At 52.3% G+C, this 26,152-nt stretch overlaps 1 protein-coding gene across 8 annotated transcripts; it reads right to left on the reverse strand.

Annotated features, from left to right (window-relative positions):
- Positions 1-2,193: 2,193 nt before the first annotated feature.
- On the reverse strand, positions 2,194-26,087 carry TOP3B (DNA topoisomerase III beta). Of its 8 annotated transcripts, none has more exons than XM_039868448.1 (19): positions 25,976-26,087; positions 19,993-20,178; positions 18,631-18,762; positions 17,159-17,265; positions 16,266-16,340; positions 14,776-14,972; positions 14,143-14,299; positions 13,276-13,389; positions 12,265-12,355; positions 10,550-10,704; positions 10,306-10,411; positions 9,354-9,500; positions 9,064-9,237; positions 7,112-7,240; positions 6,494-6,643; positions 6,025-6,125; positions 5,102-5,303; positions 3,306-3,731; positions 2,194-3,269 (listed from the first exon to the last, which is right to left on the reverse strand). In XM_039868448.1, exons 2-19 carry the CDS (start codon positions 20,060-20,062, stop codon positions 3,004-3,006), a joined length of 2,799 nt encoding a protein of 932 aa, XP_039724382.1. In that variant the 5' UTR covers positions 20,063-20,178; positions 25,976-26,087; the 3' UTR covers positions 2,194-3,003. The 8 variants fall into 8 exon arrangements, with proteins under 8 accessions (XP_039724382.1, XP_039724387.1, XP_039724383.1 ...); XM_039868453.1 differs by adding an exon at positions 21,250-21,284 and having other exon boundaries at positions 2,194-3,731; positions 14,776-15,069; positions 25,976-26,010; XM_039868449.1 differs by adding an exon at positions 21,250-21,284 and having other exon boundaries at positions 2,194-3,731; positions 18,631-18,784; positions 25,976-26,008.
- Between the last annotated feature and the right edge of the window lie 65 nt (positions 26,088-26,152).

Genomic DNA, 26,152 nt, shown 5'->3' on the forward strand with positions numbered 1-26,152 from the left:
CAGGAATCTGTTCCCTTGTCTTTTCCAGGTTCTAAAGACTGCCCCACTCCTTGCTTGTGGCCCTTTCCATCTTCAAAGCCAGAAACATAAAGACTCTTGTGATGACATTGGATGATCCAGATAATTCAGGATAATCTCCGTATTTTAAATTCAGATGATGAGCGATCTTAATTCCATCTGCAGCCCCGATTACCCTTTGCAAAGTAATCCAGTGTTGGCACAGGGGCCAGGAGGATGTAGACATCTTTGGTGACCATTTTTCTGCCACCATAGAGGCCCACAAAAATGTTTTCTTTTAATGTCAGAAAAAATAAATGAAGTTTTAGGTCAAAGAAAATGTTTTCATGTATAATATTAGTATACTTATCTTTATATCAGTGTAGTTGTAAAGTATAATTTTAAAAAATCTATTTTATGGAGGAAGGAACCCTCAAAAGTCCTGTGTGGCCCTGCCCACCTGTGTCCTTCCTTCCTAGGAATTAAGGCTCTGAGGTGCTTCACTAACAGGAGGGTTTGGGAACCTGGAGAACTAGCAGTTGCCTGAATAAAAAAAACCAAAAAACAAAAAACACACATTAGCGGTGGGAGTGGGTCTGGAAAGCAGGGGGTGTCTGGGCAGAGAAAGCAGGGTGGAAAGGGTGGTGACTCATCTCATTCTCCTACTCATGCCTTCCTAGATCCTGAAACCCCTTGTCAATGTGGTGATCCGAGCAAGGCCTGAGGCTACTTCTTATAACCTATGACTTTGGAGAAGTTCTTTAGCCCCTGCAAGCCTCAGTCTCCCTACCTGGAAAATGGTGACAGTAGTAACCGATCTATCTCATAGGATTGTTGTGAGAAGCTGTGTCAGTATTTTTCAAAGTGTGTCTGGGACCACCTGTATCAGAATGACCGTGGGTGAAGTTTGAGAATCACAGTGAAGATGAGGTGGTGCATGAGACAGGACTTCCCATACTGTAAAGTGGAGTGTCCGTGAGAGCTGAGGCTTCCGCAGTTGGGGCCCACATTTTTTGGAGCACTGATTCCATTCAAGGAAATGACGGCAAAGTGAGGTACTTCTACTTGGCCAGGAGCTTGTCTCTCATGGGCACTGGGCCAAGGACATGCCTGTGAGATTACTAGTGTCCTGTGGCTTCTGTCAACCCTTCCCTGTCTGCATTCTATCATGTCTCAGCCTGGCTTTGGCTTTCACTCCTGTAAAAGGAATTTCTTAATGTCGCCCAGCTAGAGACTCTGCTTCTGTCACAAGGCTGTGCCCCCGTCGAGGTGGAGGAGCACCAAGGGCTCCCAAAGAGCTCAGCCTGGGTTTTCTTCCCATCTCTGCCCCCCTCTGACTGAACTCTCTCCTGGTCCCCAAATGCCTCCTGTTTTGGAACCCCCCCTCTGAGCCCTCTGCTCCCCTACCATGCAGATGGTTATAACACCTCCCTCCTCAGCTCTTCCTGTCCCCATGCCTTCACACATTGCTGGACTTATCATAGAGAGGGTTTCATATTGGTCTTGAGCTTTCAAACCATCATTGATGCTGTGACCTTGGAAAGGAAGTGCGAACCCTCGCCTCTGACTTTCCAGGCCACTTACAATGGGGCATCCACCTGGCTTCCTGTCTATAGCAGTGCTGCCTTCTAAAGGGGGCCCTGGGATCTCCCTTGGCTACTGGTATCTTCAGGTCTTCAAGAATCTGACCCATGCAGGTGGAGAGGGAATGGGTTCATATCTGCAGGTCTGTGGTACCTTCTGTTCAGCAGCCCTGGAAAGGGCTGCTACACTCATCTGAGCAAACACACCTGGGACACACAGTATCAATGTGTGCCAGGGTCTCAAGGTGATAGGGATGGGGTTTGTCAAGGACAACAGTATGTCCAGCCAATTCAGCGGGACAATCAGGCCTTGTTGCTGTGAGCCATTTGCAAAGATGGGAGGTCTGGTCTGCAGGGGTCCTGCCCTGTGCCCTCCTCAGAGCAGGCCAGCCTGCAGCCATTCACCTCATCTGCCTCAAGGGCAGAAGGTGCAGTGCCAAGGAGCACAGCAGACAGTTCTGGCTTAAAGTGGGCCTCTACTCTTCCTTGCCCTTGTAGCTATGTTGCAAGTAACAGCGGCATTTGGATGCAGTTGGATAGATGAAGTGAAGGGACCCAGAACAGAGTTCAGCTTTGAAAGCCAAGAGCCTTAAGATTCATGAACAAAGGACAATTGCAGAAAAAAAGAAATGAATCCTTTATTAGCCTTGTTTGAGGCTGAGAACACAGTGCAGAACCCTGGTAAGAAATGTAGTCTCTGCCCTCAAAGCCCAAACTGAGCCTCTACCTTTGCTGCCTCACTGGAGAGGTCCTAGAACATAAGGTGAGAAGGCTCTGGGTTTGCTCAATATGTGATTGGGCCATCGTGGTGACCCCGTGCCTCGGACCTGACCCACTACCAGATGTGGCTTTGTCAGTGCCCCAGAATCTGACCAGAGCAGGCAGGGAGTGGGAAAGGAGCACGAACCTGAGAATGCCCCCTCCTCTGAGACATCTTCCAAGCCGCTGCAGCACAGCTCCCCAGGGAGCCTGTTCTCAGGAGAAGCCTTTTAAAAGCTTCCAGAGAAGTTTCCCAAACCGTGTTCCAGGGAACATGGGGCCTCCAGGAAGTGGGAGCCTGGTGGGTGCAGTGCCTATGTGGAATGCCAGGTGAAGCCATGGGTTTATTGATGGTGGCTCTTCTCAGAGCCTTCTATGTTCTAGTGCACACTGTGAATCTATTGTCAAGATAGGGGGGTCCCGGTGCACAACATCTCTGATCGGCTCCTCGTACAAGTGTTCCACTGAATAGCCTGGAAAGCTGCTTTACTGGGGGTGGAGTTTCCAAAGCTCAGACAACATATGGCTGCCTAAGGTGGATGCTCCTCCAGGCCGGATAGAATTCAGGAAGGACAGGTGGGCAGGCAGCCATGGCTTACACCCCGCCACCACAGGCTGCTGTGGCTGAAAGGCTATTTTCTAAACCTGGCATGTGAACGGCTTACTATGGCACCCTCGTTGAGCTCCCTGCTGTAAGGTATGGGCTGTCTCTGTATGAGACGATAAGGGCTTGTCTGGGAACGACAATCAGAACAGGCCCTGGGAGGCTGCCAGTGGCGCGGACCTGCTCAGAGACGCTGAGTGGGGAGTGTGGGGTCTGACCCTGAATGGTGAGCTGCAGTGAGCACTGGGGACAGAAAGCACTTCTCTCAGCCCCACTCCCTCCACCAGGCCTCCCTCCTGTGACATCTGCCTGGGTGACACAGCTACCACTTTCACACTTGGTGCCTGGGGTGACACAGCTACCACTTTCACACTTGGTGGGCTCCCTGCAGGCACCACTGGGGTGTGGGGAGAGCAGGCATTTAGGTGTGTGTAGAATGAAGGGAGATGTAGGGAGATAGGGACGGGAGGTGCAATGAGGAAATGGGTGGGGAGGACACAGTAACCCTCTGACACCAGCAAAAGGTCCCCAGATACTTGCTCTGGAGGAGACAAAATATGTTTTAATGATTTCCATGGCCCAAAGGACAACCACCTGGAGCCAAGGTGAGGATGGCAGGGCCATCATACAAAGTAGGCAGCCAGCGCTGACATCTTGTCCTTCGGCCGCCTGGCATTGGGCTTCCCTGCAGGCCGCCGGCCCCGGGCCCGCCCTCGGCCCTGCCGCCTCCCCGGCCCATTGCGGTGCATGGGGTGGCAGGAGGCTGCGTGCTTCAGCTCCACCAGCTCCTGGAAGACAGGGTCACAAAAGACACAGCCCGTGTGCTGCGTCTCGTCACCTGGGAGTGGGGACTTGGCCTTGTTGAAGTCCACATCGAGCAGGGCAGCCTCACAGGAGCTGCAGGTCTCAGAGGACACCCGCACACGATGGGCATTCTCGAAGCAGTGTGCCACCACGTTGCACTTGTTACAGGCCATCTTCCACTTGGGGCCCGAGGTGGGGTCCAGCACCAGCACCCCATTCTCGCATTCCACACACTGACCGATGCCCAGCATGCTCAGCGAGTGCTGGCAGGTGGGGTGCGTGCACTCGTTGCAGCCCATACCTGGTAAGGGGGGGGCAACCCATGAGGCACACCTGTCCCACCCACCCAGTGCAGCATCTTCCACCCCACTCCTGGGGCCTCTTCCAGTGCCTCACAGTCAAGGGTCCCTCGTCCCAGCAGAAAGTGCTCCTCTGCTTTGTGTGCATTGGCCCTTGGCTCTGGAGTCCCCATTCTCTGCTCATCTGAAACCTCCTCATGCTTTGAGGCACCCTCTCCCTGAGCGCACATCATTTCCAGAAGGCCTTCTTGGTGGCCTCCAGCCAAGTCCATAAGGCCTTCACTTTGCTTCCACACCTTGTTATAGGCAGCTCTGTGTGGCCCTCATTCCAGTGGGCCACATTGGCCACTGGCTACCCTGGAAGCTGCTGCAGGGCAGGGATGGACCTCAATGCCCCTGGAAGCACAGTGCAGACTATCTGCTCAAGGGAAAGGCTTGAATCAGGAGGGGTAAACCGAGACCCTTGAGGGCTCCCCAGGTCCCCTGGGAATGTGGGCAGATGCCTCACTCTTGCTGCATCTCGTTCCTGTTTGTAATATGGGGTGATGACACCCCAGGGGCTCTGCTGGGTACAAAGGAGACAGCATAGCTGAAGGTGAGCACTCTGGGCCCTGGCCCTCTTCAAACTCCTAGTTACGTTTCTCAGCCTCATATGTTCTCCAGTAATAAACAGGAGGACGGAGAATGGCAGTGGACGCTGAGGGCACGCCCCTAGCTGCTGCCCCTCTCACTCACCCCACCCCAGGAAGGAGTGTAGCACAGCTATTGCCCAGATCCCGAGTGACCTGACTATAGTCACCCGTCCAAATATGACCGGACAAAGTGTCAGACAGGCCAGCCGACACCTACGCAGTGCCCAAGTACACTTAGGTACTAACATAGGGTCTCCTATGTTAGTAGCAGCAGCACGGGAAGGGCTGGGGGAGGGATCCCTTCAGAGTCCAGCGTGGTGTTGGGCAGGGGCTAGTGCTGAACAGAGACCACAGATACCCAGAGGGGATGAAGGCAGCCCAGCTTGGGATGGAACAGCCGAAGTCCAGGGAGAAGGTGCTCACCTTTCTTCATGTCCCGGAAGGGCGGGTGGTTGTAGCAATAGGGGCACAGCGGGTAGCTCTTGCCTCGAGAGCCTGATGACCACAGGACCAGCTCGAAGTCATCCAGTGGGCACCGGAGTTCCTTGTAGAGCTTGATGGTGCCATTCTGGGGGAGTGTGTAGGTCTCATCACAGTGGGAGCAGTGCAGGCGGCTTGGCTTGGCCTGTAGCAATGCCAGGGGAGAGGCACAGAGTTGCTAGGGCCACCTGACTCGCCTGCCCTCATTCTCCCCATAACACAGAATACATAACATGTAAGTTTTAGTACATAACATGTAATACGTGATATATAACACACAATAAGTCCTATGTAATACATAATATGTAACATGTAATATATATTGTATAATACTAATACATATGCTTACATGTGTACAGAATATGTAAATACATCTGTAATATGCAGTACATCATATTTAATACATGTAAAGAATATGTAACATGTAATACATAATATGCGATACATAATATATGACATATAACATATAATAGGTAATATGGTGCCGGGCAAGGACCTCTCAGGTAAGGATCCTGCCATGAGTCTTAGGACACTTGCTCCATGCATGAAGAAAGGCAATTCTAAAATCCTGGCATATACCTTAACGCTCACGATAGCAAGGAATGTGCTGCTGGAAACAGTGGACGACATGTGTTTAAGTGGCCTAACAGTTTATGTGTTCCTGGGGTCATGCGGACACTGGGTGTTTGTTGGCAAGGCTGCTTCAGGCTTCTGTTATTCTTCTATAACAACTGGGACAAAGAATATATTCCTGTATGACTGAGGACAAGGTGGAAGCCTATAGAGGTGATAAGACTTGCCTGAATCTGTGCACAAAGGCTCTATGGGTCAGAAGGGGCAGTGTTAGCCCTTCAACCCCCAATTACCTGGATGTACTTCATGAACCGGTGGCACTTCCCACAGCGGGAGAGGGGCTTGCCTGTGGCCGCCAGAGGTGAAAATGACACCTCCATCAATTCGTCCATGCCTGAAAGCAAGCGGTGTAGGAGAGTCATGGCATGCAGCAGTCCACCTCCCTGGCACGTGGACAGTGTAACCAGGAGGGCTGGAGGGGAGGCTACCACACGAGGTAGGAGATCTGTGAGTGAATACATCCCTCACCCCAAGGGTGGTGGGGCTTCCAAGCCAGCAAGGGGAACACAGCTGCAGCCCCATTTGTCAGACAAGCCGTGTGCCCTGAGAGTAAATGGCCCAGTGATGACCTACCGTCACCCCATCCTCCCAACAGAGGCCTGGAGCCTGAAGCCCAGATCTGGGGGCTGGTCTCACATGGGGCCTCTGGCGCCCTGAGCGGTGGCAGTCCTGACCTAAGAATAGGGTAGAGGCAGACCTTACCAGCGATGGAGTCAACAAAGTAGTGGAACTTCCTCTTGAAGACATCCAGGGTGTGGCCCAGGACTTGGCGGTAGTCAGCCTTGCCCTGGGCAATCAGGTTCAGCTGCTTCTCCACGGCGCTGCGGATAGTGGGAAGCACCAGCTCCGCATCTATGGGCGCGGGGATGCTGCTGTGAGTACTCGTACCCGAGGGGCTTTGGTCACTGGGGCAGCTCTGGCCAGAGTTGGAAGGCCCTAGGCTGGCTCCCACACACCCAGTCCTTTCTGATCTCCCATCCAGAAAATCCCGTGTGGAGCTGCCAGAGACATCTGTGTCTAGGGCTGCATCACAGATGGGTTCCTGGCAGTCCTTGGGCCATGTCTATGCTCCTCAGGACCTCAAAGGGACAAAATAGCACTGAAGACAGGACCCAGGCCTGGCAGAGAGCTGGTGTGTGGAGAGCCCTCACCTCCCCTTTTGGATCCTTTGCACTTGTTGGTTCATGATACACCATGCCGAACCTCTGCTGGGGCAGGTCCTGGGGTTGCCACTGATTACCCTTGCAATGGGAGCTGGGGGCTCACTGCAGGGCCTGTTGGAGGTGACAGTGGCAGGGAGTGCTGGTCAGCTGGCCTTACCGATCTTGTAGTAGCCATGCACCAGGACAATGCCAAGGTTGGTGGGCTTGAGCCGGCGCCCGCTCTCCACGACAACATAGTTGCGCTGGCAGATGTTATTTATATGCACAGGAATACTGGCATCTGTCCCTGCAATGCACAAGGCCCTGGTGTCCCTTGGCCTGCCTGACACTTCTCATCAGACTGTGGGCTCCCCTTCACCCCCACCTATCATGGGCACCTGGTTCTTGGCCCTTCTGGTGCTGCTCCCAGCCAGCACTATGTAGGCACCATACTAGGGGCTGTTCATGCACCGTCTTGTGAACCTGAGGATGATGCTCTCAGTGCTGGGTGTTTATTCCTATTTGACAGAGGCTCAGAGGGGTTAAGGAACTCTGTCAGGGTCACAGAACTTGTTCAACCTGTCCCTCACAGCTGGTAAGTGCGACCTCCTTGGACTCTCCTGTCTCCATCCTGTGGAACCCATCCCATTCCAGAGCCAGAGTCCCAGCTCCCTGAGCCGCAGACCCCTGAACATGCTCACTGACAAATTGCCCCTCTAAAACCTATCCTATTTTGCCCACTTCTTGGTTATGTGTCTCCAGAGCAGACTCCTGGTTCCGGAACAGACAGCCCCAAGGCACTTCAAGGTCATTTGGCACTGCCAGATGCTGTCATTACGGTTCCTCTGTGCTAAGAAGCCTCCTTAGCTGGTGTTTGGAGGCTAAGAAGCCCGCTGAGGTCCCACACTTGCAGGATGAGGCCGAGAACAGGATCTGAATCTCATGTGGCAGACTCTGAGTGGTACTGTGCCTACTGCTGCTTGTGCCTGCTAGGCACCCATGGGGGCTGAGCAGGGATCCCAGTATGCTCCCTGATGCATTCTCACCACAGTCTGAGCGGTAGCTCTCGCCAGGCCCTTTATATAGTACTGGGGGCCCCTAGTGATAGGGCTGCCCCTGACTGCTGTCTCATTCAGGTCACAAAAGCCCTCTCCACTGCTGCAAATCCAATTTGATCATGGGGTCTGGGCTGCTGTCCAGTGTATGGCTGCCAGAAGCCATGGGTGTCCCATCGACAGGAAGGAGCAGAGGATCCCGGGTGGGCAGTGCCTGCACTGCAGAGCAGGCTGAGGACCACCATGGCAGGACCTGCCATAGGTCCTCAGAAGCAGGCTCAGCTCTCTTGCTGAGGTCACTACTGTCACCAGGACCCCAGACTCAGGTGAGCTGCTCCCTGGCGGTCACCTGTAGGACTGTCAGAGATGGAGCCGAGCCCAGGTATAGTCAGTGACCTGGTCTGTCCCATGGCCCACCAGAGCCTGTCAACCAGGAGGGGGCTGGTTGGCCAGGACAGTGCATCAGGGACCATGCAGCAGCCATTAGAGCAAACAGTGCCTGGGGAGAAGGCTCCAACAGTGAGGCCAATCCCAAAAGTGAGGACATTGGTCACAGCCCCTGAGCCTGGGGACTGGGCAATACCATCTTGCCTGTGAGGTACATGCATCAGCGACTATACTTCTGAGTTGGCAAGCTGCCCTGGGCTGCCCACTCTCACTGGAAACCTCTGGTTATTGTGCAGGAGCTTCGGACCCTGTTTGGGCTCTCTGCGTCCCTCACAGGGAAGCAGCGCTTGCGAATTCCCCATCACCTGATTCCAGGACAATCCCCGGTTAGCCTTCGGGACGACTCTGATCTGACTTTTGTGTTTTTCCTATAAATGCATCATTCGGCATCCTGGGTGTTAGTGTACACGAGGGAACATCTCGGCCTTTACGGGCAAGGGCAAGTCCTGACGTGGACACCTTGGCAAGGTGCAGCCCACTGCCACCCTGTCTGGCTCAGCTGGCCACACCCTGGGCCCCAGTTACCAGGTGCTGGGCATGGAAGGGTCACTGGGCAGCTCTGGAAGCACTGCCTCTTGGTGCCCAGTCCCAGGATGGGAACCCAAGGGCAGCTGGCAGGTGCACCTACCAATGCCATGCTTCTCCATGAGTGTGATGAGCTCAGCCTCTGTCAGGTAGTCGGGTGGGCTTGTCTGCTTCTCCAGCATCTTCATCTCACCCACGGGGAAGGTGTCACCCCTCTGGCAGGTAGGCAGGCTCTCCTCCAGGGGTATGCTCTGCCAGGGCATGATCTCCGTGAAGCCTGGAGAGACAAGGCGTCACCTGAGACCCTGGGCCTCCTGTCCCCAGGTCCAGTGCAGAATGTTCCATCCATCTATAAGGTGAGGAGAAGAGCAAAGCTGGGCCCCAAAATTTTACCTGGTGAGATGACAGTCTTCCCTGTGCAGGTGAAGTGCTCAGGCCCAATCCTGAAGGAAATGGTGCTCTGGAGGTACTTGCAGTCGTAGCTAACCGTGGCGATGAAGTGCCTGGTGATGTACTCATAGAGCCACCAGGCCTCGCCTCCTGCAGCAGGCACAGACTCTGGTCACCAGCCGGGGACTCTGGCTCGAAGGCCCCCCTGGCATTCCTGCTCAAGCAGCAGGGCCACAGAATGCCCAGGCTGGCCTACTCCAAGTCCGAGGAGGAAATGCACAGCAAGGAAAGCAAGTCTCCTGCACCCTGATGGCTCCTTCACAGCTACGGCTCCCATCTCCCACCCTGCTTCCAGGTGAGACTGCTCATCAGGTGCCCGGTCTGTCCTTGTCTAGTGACATGCCACCATCACTCCAGATGGGCTGTGCACAAGCAGCCCGTCTCCACCCGCACGGTTCTCCCTTCCTCTGCCTTCTCCCAGCATGCGGTCACTGGTACCACCCGGACCAGGTAGGAGATGCGCCCTATGATTGAGCCTGTCGCTCTCTGTCTCAGTCTCGTTCCGTCTGTCCATGGCCACCTGCTCACTCTCCTTACCCTCCCACCTCCTGTCTGGCCTTCTCTATTGTATATATGGCTTCCCATGAGCAGCTGCCTGCACCCTGCACTACGGCACACCATCACACATCTGTCATCACCACTTCACTCCTGTCTCGTCCCATGGTGAGGGAGCGCAACTTTCAGGTGACCTTTGCCAAAGCCAGGGGCAGGAGGGAGGCCCCATACTGCCAGTGGGGACATCATGCAAAGGTGCCACATTGCTGTTGCTTCTCGCCCTTCCCTCTAGGGAAGCATGAGGTGTATGTACATGTGTGTAAGTGTGTGTGTGTGTGTGTGTGTGTGTGAGAGAGAGAGAGAGAGAGAGAGAGAGAAAGGTAGGGGAAGCACCTGATACCTAATTCAGCCTCTGTGGCAGACCTCATGGGGGTGATGGGCGGATGGTCACCAGCATCGTGACCTTTCCGTGGGCGGTTGATACCTTCTGATAACAACTGCTTCACCTGAGGGAGAGAAGACAAAACGGTGTGAGTTTGAGCCTGGTTGTGCTCTCATCTGGAGGGAGGCACTGCTGGTCCTAGATTTGGCCAGTGCCTGAGCTGTTCCCTAGGCCTTGGCCACAAGGGCCCAGCTCTGCTTACCGTGTCGGCCCAGTAGGGGTGGTTGGCCTGCTGCCGCAGAAGGCCCTTCAGGTCAAAGTTCTCGGGATAGTGGGTGGTCTCGGTCCGTGGGTAGCTGATGTAGCCTTGTGTATAGAGCCGCTCGGCAGTCTGCATGGCATGCTGTGGCCCCATGCCTGTGAGAGACATGAGGCTCAGCTGGCCCGGAATGCCAGGGACGGCCAGGTGCTTGCTCACGGGCACTGACACTTAGGCTCCCTCAAAGGTGGATGAGGCCTTCTGAGGTGGGTGATGGTGACTCTGAGTAGGCATGGCCCAAAGAAGAGCTGCTGGCCAGGTGCTTGTGCCCACACAGCCTTATCCAAGGCTGAGGTCCTCAATCTATGAGGGTGGACCCAGGATAGGGATGCTCCAGTGTCACCCTTATGACCTTGGTAACTGTATTGACTAAATGTGGCCTTCAGAGCGCCTGCCTCTCATTCTCTGGCATGGAGCCATAATCATGCCTTAGAGTCTGCTGACACTCCACTATGACAGCAGAATTAGCACATGCCCTCTGTTCTGAGCCCCTTGGGTGTTTCTGTCCTCACAATGCTTCAGGACCACTGAGGGAGGGCTCATCTTCCTGTTTCTCTCTGACCCAGCATAGGCTGGCACTCAGCTACTGGTCACTCAATGTCATTGTTGCCCTCCGAGGATCCCTGGATGTGCTGCTCCGAGAGGACAAAGCCCTTGATTCTCCAAGGCCACCGAAGGGGCCACCAATGCCTAGAGGCCAATATCATCAGAGACTGCCAACTTTCCAGCCCAACCTCCTCTTGCCTCTGTGAAAACAAGGCTCAGAGGGGCTATGTCATATCTGTCCTGGGCAGGAGATATGGGCCTTGAGCTCTCCCCTGCACCAAGGAAGCTGCTCCGGAGCACTAATGTCAGGCTGTCTCTCTCAGGCAGGGGCAATCATTTCCATTGCTATTGTTAGGATGCGTAGTTTCAATCAGATAATCCTTACAACCCAGAGAGATGGGTACTATTATCCCCGTCTTTTCTCATGAGGAAACCAAGGCTCTCGGACAAGGAAGGAAGTGGCTGAGCTGGGATTTAAAGCAGACTTTGGCTTTAGAGCTTCAACTCCACAGTTAAATGCCTCTGAGAGGGCCTGTCTTGTGGGTGGGCCCTGCCAACAGCCTTCCATGTGTTCAGTCCTGGCAGGGGTTGCTCAGACAGTAATACACAATGGTCTGCATTTCCACCACATACATTCAAAGAAGCTGTTGAGTACCAACCAACAACCCCATGACATGGAATCGCCCCTCCTGTTTGTTTTTACTTGTTTCCACTCTATAATTTAAGAGAAATGAAATCTGCATGAGGCTCAGATTTCCTCTAAGCCTCAGGTATGGACAGGGGGTGCATGGCACAGGTGAGCACAAAAAGGGGGTACTGGCAAAGGTAATCAAGAGTGAGTGTTGGGAAAGGTTAGAATGAAAGGGGGGTATGCAGCACAGGTGAGCATGGGCTGGGGATGTACTGGTACAGGTGAGCACGGGGGTGGGTGCTGGCAGAGGTGAGCATGCAAGGGGGTGCATAGCACAGGTGAGCATGCAGGGAGAATGCTTGTAGAGGTAAGAACATTGGCACTGCCCTGTACCCCCAGGTGCTACAATGGGGTTGAACGAGGTTGCTGCATGCCTGCCGCAAGAAATCTTTTGGAGGGTTTAGAGAAAAGCCCCTCATACCCAGAGAAGAGCTTGCCACACGCAGCATCTCCACAGTGTTCAGGGCCAGAGGCCTCTGCTTGGCTTTCTCTTTCTTGCTTGTGGCCTCCACCTAGAAGACAGACAGATTCAGTGATTTGGGGGGTGGGGGCATGGCGGGAAAGATACCATAACAGAATCACGATGTGTGGGCAAAGGGTCTGGTTTCAGTCATTTGGGCTCCCTGCTTCGCAAATTCATTCCTTGCAATGGTCTCCAGATTTAAAGTAATATTGATTCAGGGCCAGGAAGGAAAAAACAAGAAAATCATTTTCTAGGGAAAGAGAAAAACTGGAGGAATGGGGAAGAATCAGGGGATAGCAGTGATGGCATCTCTGCAGGAATGTGATCAAGTATAAAAGCATGGAGCAGTTTTAGAAGAAGTTCTGGAAGCCTGAGTTAACTGCACGGTGGGCAAGAGGGCGCCCAAGGAAGACTCGAGAAAGATAACCGAAGGTGCCTCAGTGCCTCTGGTAGCTGTCACAGCTTCAGTGCATTTGCTGCGATGGCCTCAGGGCTCCCCTACCCCAGGCAGTCAGCCCCTTGCCAGGTTGCACACCTTCTCAGTAATGGCTGAGCAGCATGTCCTTCCAATTCATAAAACCCTGAATAAGAAATACAGCATCACAAAGGCCATGAAAGCTGACTGAACTTGGGATCCCAGACCCATCTGTGCTAGCTGTGTGACCTTGGGCAGGTTCATGCACGGGGTACCGTGGAAAAAGGAGCATGGAAGGGGTCTGGTGGGTCATGGAAGTGGGATGGTGCCTGAGACAGAGCAGATATGCAACATGCTGCAGTTACTATGATGGGCGGAACTATCTCAGTAGGAGCAGATGTATGAGTAACTATTCTTCTTTCCAAAAGATATCTGTGTTTCAGAAACGGGGAGAAAGACATGAATCAGGATCAAAAGCTATTCCTCTAGCCAGAGGCTTCCCATGCCTACCCCCACACAAGAAAAGATGACAGATGTGGATACAGTAGGCCCACCTGGGCTTCCTTCTCCATCTTGGTCATGTTTAAAAACATCTGTGCTATTTCCCGGTCAAACACTCGCACTCGGTCCCAGTCCAAAAGGAGAGATCTGTCTTTATCGGTGTTAACCTGCAGGAAGAACAAAAGGAGAACACAGGAGAGAATGTATCCAGGTGAGCCTGTTGCCAGGGAAGAGAAGTGGGGCAGATGAAGCTTATCCTTGTCTGTGAGCAAAATAGTTCCAGCTCTAAAGTCTCGTAGCTGTACCTGTGAGGGTACATAGGTATGTAGATACCAGATGTGCAGATATACAGCCCCTCCTCAAGCTAGGGCTGTTCTGACAGCTGTCCTCCCCGAAATGAGGCAGATGGTCTCATAAGGGGTGCTGAAAGCCAAAACTGATGTGTTCTTAAGGAGCATCAGAGCCTCCACCTCTCATGCCATCTCTGCCCACCCCTTAATGCCCTGTGTTGACTGGAGCAGCTTGCTACTATGTTCTAAATCTTAGGAGAAGCTTCTATGGAGGCTTTTATTTGGAGAAAGGGTTCCAAGACCTTAAAAAAGTTTTAAAGTCAGTCCTTGGACCTGACTGGCAGCTGCTGGCCCCAAGGGGTGACCTCACCCCACACTACCAAAGCTGAGTTCATTCCCGCTTATCCAAATTCGATGCATCCAGATCAAGCCTTATTCTGCCTCTCCATGAAGTCTGAGGTGCCTTCCCTGGGTACCCTGCAGATCCCTCTCTGGCCTCCCTCCTCTCTACCAGTGGCCACACTTGTGCCCTTGGCTTCGGAGGCCTGCAGCACTATGATGATGAGAAACTCTCAGAATCCATGCCCCAACCAAGAAACACCCAGTGGGAATAGAGAAGGGAAAGCAAACCTTGGCCTGCAGCACCCAGTAGGTCTCTGGTTTGAAGGACTGGATTTTGTCATGTCTCTCCACGCAGAACCCCAGGGTAGGGGTTTGACACGGCCCAAAGGAGATGAGGGAGCTGTCTAAATCACCGTATTTCCCCTGGAAATACTTAGTCTGAAACCTACAAGGAGGGGTGGGGTTGCGGTGGGGGAGAGAAAGATATTTCGGTCATGCATTTGCTCAAGATAGCACCATTAACCACCTCTGGGAATCCGGGATGGGCTAGCAGGTGAGTGCAGCGAGGAGGCCAAGGCAGCTGCTCCCCGCTCAGAAGACAGGGTAAGAGGATGTGCTCAGCAGGGAGGGGGTGTGTGCTCGTAATAGAGAGAGTGCGAGAGAGGAGCAGAGGTTCGGACCATGCTGGGCCAGGAAGACCTTTTATGATATTCCGTCCCCTCCACTCTCTCCTCAAGACCTGCACAATGTGGACGAACACAGGTTTTCAAGAGGTGGCCTATGTAGTCTATTTTAGCTGAAAAGACAGTTTCTTCAGGGTTTTTAAAATGTTGGCAATCAGGGGGTGCTGATTGGGCCCAGAGGCCACAGATGGAGATCAGTAAGGGCAGGGGGTCTGGCTAAAGGTAGGGCGACCAGCACCTGGTGAAGGCGCAGCCGATGCGCAGGTCCAGCTCCTGCCGGGCATCCACCGAGAGCGCCTCATTGTGGTCAGGCTCGCCCAGGTGGGCCATGGCGTTGCAGATGTCTGTGTCCGTGATGGAGCTGAACCTGGCCCGGAACACTGTCTTCTCGCTGCCGTGGGCCGGATTCATGACGGGCAGTACAGCATCCAGGACCTGGGGGAGGCAGCTGGCTGTCTCTTGCCGGACCCTCCTCCATCTCCCTTCCCTTCCGGAAGCCTCAGTCTCTCCACATGGCTTTTTTTCCTTCTGTCTACAAATTTATTCAAACACCATCTTCTTACTACCGTCCTGCAGGCTGTCACCCTCTCTCTTAACTTCTTCCATCCCCACCAAAACAGGAAATGATACTGCCATGGATACACAGGAACTCAGAGTCCCCAGATCCACCCCACTTGACCCATTTCTCCTTCTTCTAGAGGGGGGAGTGTTAGGAAGGGGAGGGGTAGAACTTTTGAGAGGCTGGAAAAAAGAGAGGAGAGAAAAAGAGCGAAGAGGAAAAGAATGAAGAATGGGCAGCAGTGAGAAGGCCTGGGCGACCCCCACTCTGGGGGAACTGTGCAGCTCAGGGCTAAAGCCCAGTGGGTGTCCTGGAGCCAAGGTCACTGAGAAGGCCGCGAAGTGGGAGGGGAGCCTTGCTGGAGCCTAGCCATGCAGCTTCTCCACAGGAAGAAGCGGCTTTGAAGGGAGAGAACCCCATGAGCTGCCACTGTTCTCTACCCCCAGCCACAAAGGCCCCCCTGGGGAGGAACAGCCTTGTAGGGGAGGGGACAGGAGAGGTTTGTCTGGGAAGGGATAGAGTGAGATCGACTTTGCTAGGCTGCTGCACTAGAATGCGGGGTGCCCTGAGTTCCCCTGTAGTGTTGGAAGCATTTCCTGAGCCCTGAGGTGTGCCAGGCCCTGATGAGGGCTAGAGGTACAGAGTCAGGAAAGTGACCTGTACGGAGTCACAGCCTGAGGGGCACCAGGTGAAACCTATAGTCACACCAGTCCTAGGACACTACAGTGAGGGAGTCATGGGAGGGTATCCTGGGTGGGGAGAGGATTCCTGAGGGCAGAAGAAAAATGAGGCAAGTGAAAGGAGTGAAGAAGATGGCTGGGTGTCAATTGGCATGCATCTAATGTCCCTGAAAGGTGTTGAGTGGGCTGGGATGCTGAAAACCTCCTCTCTCTTCAAGACTGCCCCATTTTGAAACCCAATCCATCTAGCAAATTCTGCCTTTACCTTCGCTCACACAATGTGCCCCAGCAGGTGAAGTAACACTCTATTACCTTTAGCAGAGTCTATGCATTGTAAAGTGTCTAGAGAATTTCCAAAATAAAGGCGAACGAAAGGCGTTTTGAGTACGGAGTCAGCAAAGTAGCTGACTCCCTACTGTGGCCCCAGAAATGGCTGGGGCAAGTGCCGGGAAGTCCAAGAATGAGGATCACAGTGGGGTCTAGCCTCACCTCAAAGCAGATGTTCTCCCCTTCTTTGTCGCAGTCCAGCCACAGCACGATGTAGTCACAGCCTTTGCCTTCCACCTGCCACACAGGATACAGTGACTTGTACCTGTCACAGCCTGGTCCCCCACTGAAGTGCCCACCCATGGTGTTTCCACCATGCTTGGGAGCAGACCCACCCCCTCCCCGCAGCTGTTTAGGAAAACCCGTGTCTCCCCATGCTCCCCATAACCTAAGTAGAGGAGCTAGTTAGTTAGACTGGCTTAGCCACTCAGAAAATAATTTTCTTCAGAACTGTTGTTTTGTGGACAAAAAATGTTAATGCAATAAGATCTTAACCCCTAAAAATGTGTAGAAAAAGAACTGAAATAAAATAACCCTAAATGTTAATAGTGGTTTTCATGGGTAGTGTGATTATAAATAATTTTTTCTTCTTTCTATTTATATAGTGCAGTTTTACATAATGTGTACGCATTTATTTTTTTTTTAACTTAAAAATGGTTAAGATGGTAAATTTATTTTTTGTGGTGACACTGGTTAACGAAAGCCAGTAAGTTTCAAGTGTGTAATATGACAGTAATTCATATATATTTTGCATTGTGAGTTCACTGCACATAGTTCGGCATTTGTTTTAAAATTAGAAAAACCACCATCATGACTATACAATTTTAAAAGCAGAATTCAGGTGGCTGACTGTGTAGTGGGGGAGGAACAAGCCTGAAAGGGGCCTCCTGGGCAAGCAGGGTGGGGCGCTCACAGAAAGAGCTGTGAGGCCAGCCCAGGCTGGGGGCAAATACCTCCTGGGATGGGGGCGGGCAGTCTGTATAGGAAGGTGCACAGGGCACGCAGTGCCTGGCCCTGTGCTAAGCACTCTTCCTGACTGCCTGTGCCTTGCGCACCTGCAGGAACTTCACCATGTTCAGCTTGGGGTTAGCTTCCTTCTTCTCCGTTGGGGCTTGGCTGAACAGCTCTGCGGGGTCCACCTTATCCCATTTGTTGTACTTTCCTACAAACCACAGGCACAATACAGCTGAATCACATTTCAGAGCTTGGCCTCTGTGACTGTCATAGCCCCGGGAGGACAGTGGTGGTCTCATCTCATAAATAGGGAGAGGAAGGCTTGGAGAATGATTGGCCCAAGGTAACCCCAACAGTTGGAGGCAGAGCCCTCCCTCAGCAGCGTTCCTCCTCCTGGCTACTGAGCTGACCCTATACCTCAGCCTCCCATGGGAGCCACCAATGGGCAAGGATGCAGCTCTAGCCTTGCTTCCAGAACAGTCCCTGTGGCTGGAAGCACCACCCCTGGGCTGGCTCACTTTGCCGCAGCACTGAATCATGCCACTCATGCCTTTGTTTTCTTCCCTGAATTCTGTAACCCTCTCCCCTCGACCTAGCACTTGACCGGGTACACAACAGATGTTCTGTTGATACCCCTGGGAAATCAATCTCGGCATCGTGTCGGGCACATCCACCTCCTTCTCTACTCAGAGCTCAGTGCTCGCATTCTCAATGCTCTAGCTTTCTTTTATGCTCCATTTCTTGCAGCCTGGGGGAATGGGGTCAGATAGAGCTAAGTTCAAATCCTGGCTCCCCACCTGCCAGCTGGTAGTAAAGCTCAGGGTTTGAACGCTCAGCCACATAACTGACTTGATGTCACCGTCATCGCCGAGCAACAAGAAGTACTGAGGCTTTGCTGTGGGTCTGGCCTTATGCTAAGCACTCTACCTTCACTGTCACACTGAGTCCACAGACCGTCCTGGGAAGTGGATGGCTGTCATAAGACCCATTTCATACATGAGCGGCAGAAACTCAGTGAGGTCCAGTCACTGCCCCAGTCTCAGCCTGTGAGCCGGTGGAGTGTGGGTCAGAGCTGGGGCTGGATTCTCATCAACCATACAGCCCTGCACCTCACCCCGGTGCATCACCAATGCTGGCCATTCCAAGATGATAGATAACAATATGAGGATGATGATGATAGCCATTGAGTGACTGCCGGACAACAGTGACATTCAGCAGGAGCAGCAGCCCTCTCCCAAGCACCTGCTCAGGCCAGGCCCTCCTGAGGTGGGCACTACTGCCTCCAGTCTGTATAGGAAGGTGCACAGGGCACACAGTGCCTGGCCCTGTGCTAAGCACTCTACCTGAGGGTGCTGTTGGAATGGGGACCCATGGGTACTGAGCTTCAAAGCTTGAGTTCTGGGTGTCTCACCCAGGGACCCCCAGTCACCTTTCTACATCTGCTGGCCTCAGGACTCAGGGGTTCTGGACTTGTCTGCCTGGAGCCCTTCCCTGGCTCCAACTGGTCCCTGGGCAGCACCGTGGAGGGCTTCCCCAGTGGGGTGGAGGGCGAGCAGGAGGCAGGGGGACTCACCCAGGAAGTCTAGGGTCATTACGTGACCACAGACAGATGTCATCTTGAAGCGGACTGGCTGGCCAGCGAAGGTTCCGGTGTACTCATGCACTGAGCAGGTTCCGTTCAGCCCTTTGTGTGAGGACATGCTCCCTGCAAAGAAGCACAGTGATGGCTGCTCTAGTGAGCTGCAGCTGTGGCAGAAGCCCCAGGCCCCAGTGCTGCCTCTCAGAGGGCCAGAGTCTCCCTTTCCCAGGGCAGTCAGTGATAACGTTCCTCAGGCTACTGCAGCGAACTGGGTGCCGAGAGGTCTCACGGTTCTCAGGGAAAATACCATCCGTGACCCCCGCGTAGTATGCTTGCCATGCAGAGCCTCAGGTCGGTGGGGGGCCAGGAGCGCCCCCCTCTGAACTCTCTCAAGAGCAGATACTCTCATGCTTTCTCTGCATTTCTGTGTTCACGCTTGAATTTGATTTCTGTCTCACTTCTGCCAAATTTTAAGCGAAGGTCCCCAGGGATCTCCTAATTATTGGATCCCGTGGTGTCTTCTCACGTTCCCTACTAATGGCCCCTTAACCAAACTTTCTTGGCCTCTGGGAATCAGGAAATTCTGGAGTTTCCCCTCCCCTTGGACCATGACTTCTCAGCCCACTATCTCAGGGTCTCTTCCTCCCTTAGCTGTGAGACCAGGGGGAAGTCAAGATAGACTGCTGCCATTTCTGGGTCCCCGGCAACCAAGTACCCTTCCTATCTGGAGGGAATTCAGAGACCGGAGGGGAAGCAGCACTCCAGCAACCAGTCCAGTGGCCAGAATGGGGCGGGGGCAGATGTTTCCTTTCCCAGTGCTCTGGTGTCTCAGGACGGCCATGGCCGAGGCTCAGCCTAGTGGCTGCTCTTGATAACACAAATCGTGTGGGCTGCATCTGCAGCAGTCAGGGATCAAGGGCAGTGGCACGGGTCCTGCGGCATGGCCTCGGTCCTGTAGCATGGTCTCGTCAAACTTAGACAGGGGTGGGGTCCTGGCTGTGTCTTCCTCCTTCTAGTGAATTCCCTTTCTGTGTAAGTTACCAGGGCTGGTTTCTGCTCCTTATGACCAACAACCCTGACCAGCATAGAACTTTCATGTTGGCCTGTCCACACCTGCCACCATGCTGTGAGCAATGCCTGTGTCTTTTGGGAGTCCCAGCCCTAGCTCACGCTGGCTATGGCAGTAAGTGCATCCTACAGTGACCTATCAAGGTGCTTCATGAACACCTTGCTGTCCTGAACTGAGTCCACTCCAGGGGGCTGGAGTTGCACTTCAGAAAAAGAAACGACGTGTAACATGGGCATGACAATGCTGACAGATCAAAGCCAGAGAGATGCCAGGTTGGTCTTTCCTACCTCGAGAGAGGATTTTGGCAATGGACTGAGCCAAGGATGGCTTTTCTGCAACCATGAGCACGGTCTTCATCTTGTCTTATAGTTGTCCGGGCCCTCGGCCCTTCAGGCTTCAGTGTCAGGGAAATGGCAATGAAGATGTTCAGAAACGGTTCTTCTGTAGTGCAACACTGCTTTCAACACTGACTCCTAAAAAGAAGAAAAGACACAAAGAAAATAACTATGCTTCCAATGGAACCTAGACTGCTCGCTAGCGAGGAAACTGACTCTAAAAAGACCAAAAAAAACCCAGGAAAGAAGAAGAAAAATTAGAGAAACTTGAAGACAACTGACAGACAAACAACTGCCCAGGAAACTGATCTAACTCAGAGATGGCACTGAGAATTTGGCTTCGTTTGGAGAAGCTGAGATGACCCCATGACCTCAGTTGAATTTTGTCCCCAAACTTATGTTAGGATGAACCTCGGGCCTTTAGACCTAGACCTGGGCTGATGGGCCAGGGCAGGGTGGATGCCTGGCCTTCCTTCTGGGCTACAGTTCTGTGTTCTCTCTGGTGCTCAGAGTGGCACCTCCACCTTGGCTGAGCTTTGAGACATTTTCAAAATGCAGATACCCAGGCTGGGCTCCCCAAGTCCTTCGGACCCACAACCTAGCCTGAAACCCACTGGCCAGAACCTCCAGTCCCCAGCAGAGCTCTCGAGGCCCTTCATGACAGGTTCCAATCTAGTTTCTTGCCTTCCCTACCCTACCTCTTGCATTGCAGGCTGTGCTCTGGCCGATTAAATTGGACACCATTATCTAAAGAAAAAAACACACTTTCAAGCTTCTATTTCTTTTGCTTACAATGTTCCTCCAAGCCTGGAGCATGCTACTCAACTGTCTGAAGGCCCAATTCAAGCGCTAACTCTTTTTTAAAGAACTCTCCTAACATCCACTGGCAGGATGGATCATTTCCTCCTGTCCCAGGTCCCTTATAACACACTGCACATCATGCGACAGTTAGTTACTGCCTCATGTCCCCACTAGCACATGAGTGGTTTGCTGTCTGAATCACTGTTGGCAAATGCAACAGCTGGTTCTGTTCCTGATACAGGACATTTAATACCTGCTGGCGGAGTAAAAGAAACATACGAACCCTTTCTGTCATTTCAATCATTATAAATATGACATCAACATTGATAAACATAACACTATATATAAAAAGACTTGTACTGAGACAACTAGTCAACCTTCTGGGAAGAAAAATAAAGTTAGACTTACTTTATAATTTCCACCAAAACAGATTCCAGATTTAGCTAAGATTTAAGTAAAAGAATGAAATCAGAAAAATACTAGAAAAACATGAGTTTTTCTGTTTTTCAGAAAAAGAAAAACTCCTAAGTACTTCAAAGCTCTGAAGCACACCTCTTCATGTTTAAAAGCATTTAGTTTCTTTTTCTGTGAACTGTTGATTCATAGTTTTATCAATTTCAGTCAACTGGATTGCTGTTTCCTTATTTTTAGGAGTTGTTTGTATAATGAGGTAATTAGCCCTTTGTGATATGATGTCCAACAAGGCCCACCAAAGCAAATTAGAGCGAGAATGAGCTTGTGCTTATCTCACCAGCAATGATAGTAGGACTGAGCACATGTGTGGGTGAGGGAGTAGGGACAGGCAAACTCAAACGTAGGGCGACGCAAGTTCAAATGGAACCTCTACATGGAGTGATTTGACGGTATCTCTCAAATTATGAGTGCACATCTCCAGCAACTGCACTACCAGGAATAGATTCGATTATCCCACAGGTATTTACTGAACACCCACTACATGCTTGGCCCAGTCCTGGGTGCAAAGAACATAACACTGGGCAACTCCGGGCCTGTCCTCTGGGATTTATGCCCTGTGTGCCACATGAGGCAAAGCAGCACAAGGCAGGGGACAAGAGTGAGACATGTGGTGTCTAGGGGGAGAGTCCAGCTGAAGGACCAGGGCAGAGTGGAGGGACAGTGAGGAAGTGGGGGAGCTGGGGGGAGGAGGCAGGAACACGGGCCTCAGCCATGGACTATGGGTTTGCTCTGACAGAGCTGGGAAGCAGTGCAGGAGCAGGATGATCTGACTTCACGTGTTGAAGGGACCCTCTGGCTGCCCCGCGGAAGGGAGTGACTGGGCTCTGAGAGGCAGTGGCGGAGGGAGGGGCGGCAGTGAGGGGAGTCTGGGCTGATTCTGAAGGCAGAGCCAACAGGACTGAGATGAAGGAAAGGGAGGTGACTCAAGGATGTCAAGGCTCTTGGCTTAGTCGGCTAAAGGATGAGATCCCCACTTGCTGAGATGGGAAATATCAAGGAAGGAGTGGTTCAGGTTGGGGAGGCAGGAGCCATGTTTCAGGCTCGTTAAGTGTGAGCTGCCCATTAGAAAGCCAGGAGGGCTGAGGAGGCAGTGGCATATGGAGCCAGCAGAGCAGGAAAGGAACTCAGGTGGGGGTCTGGGAGATGAGGTGAGTCAAGAGAGGTCGGGTCCCGAAAGCCAAGGAAAAAGGCACTTCAGGGGGAGACACTGCCCTGTCAAAGGCTACCGGCAGGCTAGGTGAGGTGACAGTTGAGACTGACCACAGGTCTGGCAATATGAAGGTCCCTGGTGTCCTTGATGGGAGTTGTTTGATGGCTGTGACAGAGGCGAAGCCTGAGTGGAGTGAACTCAGGAAAGCTTGGAGGAAGGAAGGGGAATGGGTCACTGTTTCATTTCATTTAAGATAGAAGATGTGCCAGTGTGTTTGCACATAGATGGAACTGGTCTAGTAGAGGGAAAAGAAGGTGCAGGTGAGAGGTCTCTGGGTGAGAGGCAGTGGGTCAGCCAAAGCCTGCCCCTGGATGTGAACGTGGTGAGGAGATGGCACTGAGGACAGGCTGATGGCAGGGGAGAGCTGGATTTAGCAGGGTTGCATTTGCCGGGTGCGTATGAGGGAGAGGGGCTGGGGTTAAGGGGAGTGACTTCCTAAGAAGGACGAGGAGGAGGTGGGGACATGGGAAGGGTCCACACGGGGTATGCTCTAGAGGCTCCTACAATTGGGAGTCAATGGGAGCAAGGTCAAAGGGCAAGGTGCTTGATGGGGCTCAGGCAGTGGGGTGGAGCCTGATGGGGGTGAGTGAGGTCACAGGGGGAGAGGAGGCCATGGAAGGGAGCATCAGACACTGCAAGACTGTCTATGTGGACATTGAGTCCCAAAGAAGCAGGACATGGGGGTACCTCTGATGAAAACACTGAGGGAATTCTCTGCAGCATTATCATTCATAATAGAAAATTAGAAACAATCTAGTATAGGTTGATAGAATCGTTAAATAAAAGTATGGTGTGCCTAAACAGTAGAGCACCAGGTGGCATCCACTAGGTAAATACCAACATGGATCAGATCACCAAGAGAAATGACATGAAAATAGTTGGGTGCATGAAGGTGTGTAGAGTGCTGCCATCTGTGGGGACACACACACATTTAGGAAAACAAATGATTAAAGCAAATGATTAGAGGGGTGGGGTTAGGGTCTGAAGGTTGGGGTTGGGGTGGGGGGGACCTCCTGCTCACCACATTGCCTCTTCTGCCTTTTACATTTAGTGCTGTGGACAAATGTAACTGGTCAAAAGAACTAAGACAATGAATTTAAAACTAAAGACAAAATAAGATAAAACCAGAAGAATAAAGAAGGGCTGAAAGGGCAGCCTTCAGAAAGAATGTTAAGGAAACCACCTCCTCTGTGGGGGCTTCTGTCACCCTTCACACTGCTCAGGGGAAGCGGCCCAGGGTCCCCCTTGGGCTGTCCTTTGCTGCAAGACACTGGATGATCTCAGTGAAATTGACATTCTTTATGAGAAAGCTGCCCCGAATGAAAGAATAATTTGCCTTTTTCTCTCAAAAGAAATACTTGGATGCCCCTCCTAAATAAACAACCATCCCAGAGACAAAAAGCTGAGAAGTCCTGGAATGACAGCCCAACAGTCTACAGAGGAGCTTACCAACCCAAGAATCGCTCAGGCCACATGACCTACTGCCCTGCTGTATGCCCCCGCTCCCGTCCTCCCAAAAGCTGCCTCTTCCCTCCCCCTGTGTGTCATGGTTATTCCTGTCCTCAGGTCTCCACCCAGGATCATTTTTCCTGAGATGCCTATTGGCTCTGACCCCCAGGCCTCTCCCTGAAAACCACACCTGGCATCATTGCTGTGTTCCCCTCACCCTCATGGATGGCATCTAGTTCACTGTTGTATATGTGGCACCCAGCACTCATTAAATGCTTACTGAATGAGTGAATGACCAAGGGTGCCTGGCCCTGTGCTAAGAGCTTCTTTTAAGCATGTGGAATCATGGAATCCTAAGGAAAGAGTCTTGGTGGTGATCTGGTACAACCACCTCAAGGAGGAAGACTCAGAAAAAGGATTTTCCAAAGGCAACCCAGGAAGTCAGTTGAGTTGGGGGTGGGGGGCAGGAAACTCACGTTTCCTTACTTCCAGCTGGGTACGTTCTTTGAAAAAACTGCATCAGGTTCCTTCTACCTCTTAAAAAAACTGCAGTCGTAACTGTGATTAATTTTCCGATTAACTTTAGGAAATCACTATTTTTCCATTAAGGCACGTCTCCAATTTCAAATGGAAGCCAATGAGAATAAAAGCTGAAAGCAATGGTTTGCAAAGTTCATTTATATACCACCTTAACGCTTTTGCCCTACCAACACTGTTATTCAACTCAAGAGTTGCTTTTTAAAAAAGTTTAAATACATATTAAAAGGAGAAATTTTATAGTCTCATAGAAACTGAAAGCCTGTAATCAATGGCCAGACTAGATTCTTTCTGGTAACCTACATGGTGTATCATCAACTTTGATCTTGTTGCCCGCCAAAGCTCTGCCACTGAAGTTTGTCCACTTATCTCAAGATAAGGGAGCCTTGACAGCAAACACTCCAAATTGAGATTGTAATTAGGAGGGCTGAAAGTGAAAGGGAGCAGCAGGTTAGCCTGTTACACATTGTCAACTCTCACCAGCAATACTACAATAGGATGTGTCCTCTGGGAGATACTGGATTTAGCTTGGCAGTGGAGATCTAGCAGTGGTCTGATCAGCATTTAGAGCCCTAGGATTTCCCACCTTAGTAACTTTACCGAACGCCTGTGGAGCCAGGAAAAGAGGGAAACAACCATTACTTAAGCTCTTCCTCTGTACTAGGCGTGCTAAAGCTAAAAACACTATTTAATATTGCCCAACAACACTACAAGGCTGGTGGTGCAATTTTTTAAACTATGAGTAAACTGAGGTTCAGATTAGTGTCAGATGACCTTTGCAAAGACTCCAGGTAGGAACCCCACGTTGGCCTGACTTCTCATATCCTGTTCTCAAAGGCTGAGGGATAAAGACGAGGCCATTATCTTCCTTTTTGCCTCTGTAAGAAATTACTTCGCCTGGATTCCAGTTAATTTGTTCACAAAAGTAGCCTCCCTCATCTACATCAACAACTCAGAGAAATGCCAGGACGCCCTCATGATTGAGCTGGCGCCCAGACAGTTGAGAGTGAAACCTGCCTTAACGTGGAGCCTCGACAATCTGGGCCCAACCCTGGCCCGACCGCTGCACGGTGTCCTTGAACCTCAGTTTCCCTACCCGTGACAACAGATCCGGACAACAGACCACATCTCAAAGAACTGCAGGAGGATTCGATGAAGAGTATTACCTAAAGCCCCTGATACTTCCAGACACTTAGCTAAGCGCTGGCTCCCTCCACCTCCCTGAACCCTCAACAACAAATCCTAGGGGGTGTGTGTGCCGGGGGGTTGGGGTGGGAGTGGGGTCCAATCCCTTCAGGGAAGAGGCGGCGAAAATGCAAAGAGCCCAGCCCGGGACCCTCTTCCCCAGTCGCGGGACTAGAGCCCCTCGGGGCTCGGTCAGCATTCTGGAAATGTGCCCGAGAAAGGCCTACCCTTCCCATATCCCTGAGCCGCCCAGCGCAACACCCGCCGCCTGCCTCTCACCCGCAGCCCCACCGAGGATCCCGTTTCAGCTCCCGCTCCCGGGGCGGCCACTGGCAACCCCTACTTCCGGGTCCGGCAGCTGCTGTTGTCACCGCGTCTGCCCTCCGGCACCCTCACGTCTCCCACTACAGGTTCCGCACCTCGCGCGTTCCGGCAGCGCGGCCCCGCATGCCGCAA

Source organism: Pteropus medius, unplaced genomic scaffold (assembly GCF_902729225.1).
Source record: "Pteropus medius unplaced genomic scaffold, Ma_sr-lr_union100, whole genome shotgun sequence".
NCBI classification, from domain to species: Eukaryota; Metazoa; Chordata; class Mammalia; order Chiroptera; family Pteropodidae; genus Pteropus; species Pteropus medius.

Coding starts and splice junctions, on each gene's coding strand:
- TOP3B (XM_039868445.1), bottom strand. CDS start 20,062: ATGAAGACCGTGCTCATGGTTGCAGAAAAGCCATCCTTGGCTCAGTCC. Junction 14,300..14,775: donor ATCGGCTGCGCCTTCACCAG/GTGCTGGTCGCC, acceptor CCCTCCTTGTAG/GTTTCAGACTAAGTATTTCC. Junction 6,644..7,111: donor GCATGGCTACTACAAGATCG/GTAAGGCCAGCT, acceptor CCGCGCCCATAG/ATGCGGAGCTGGTGCTTCCC.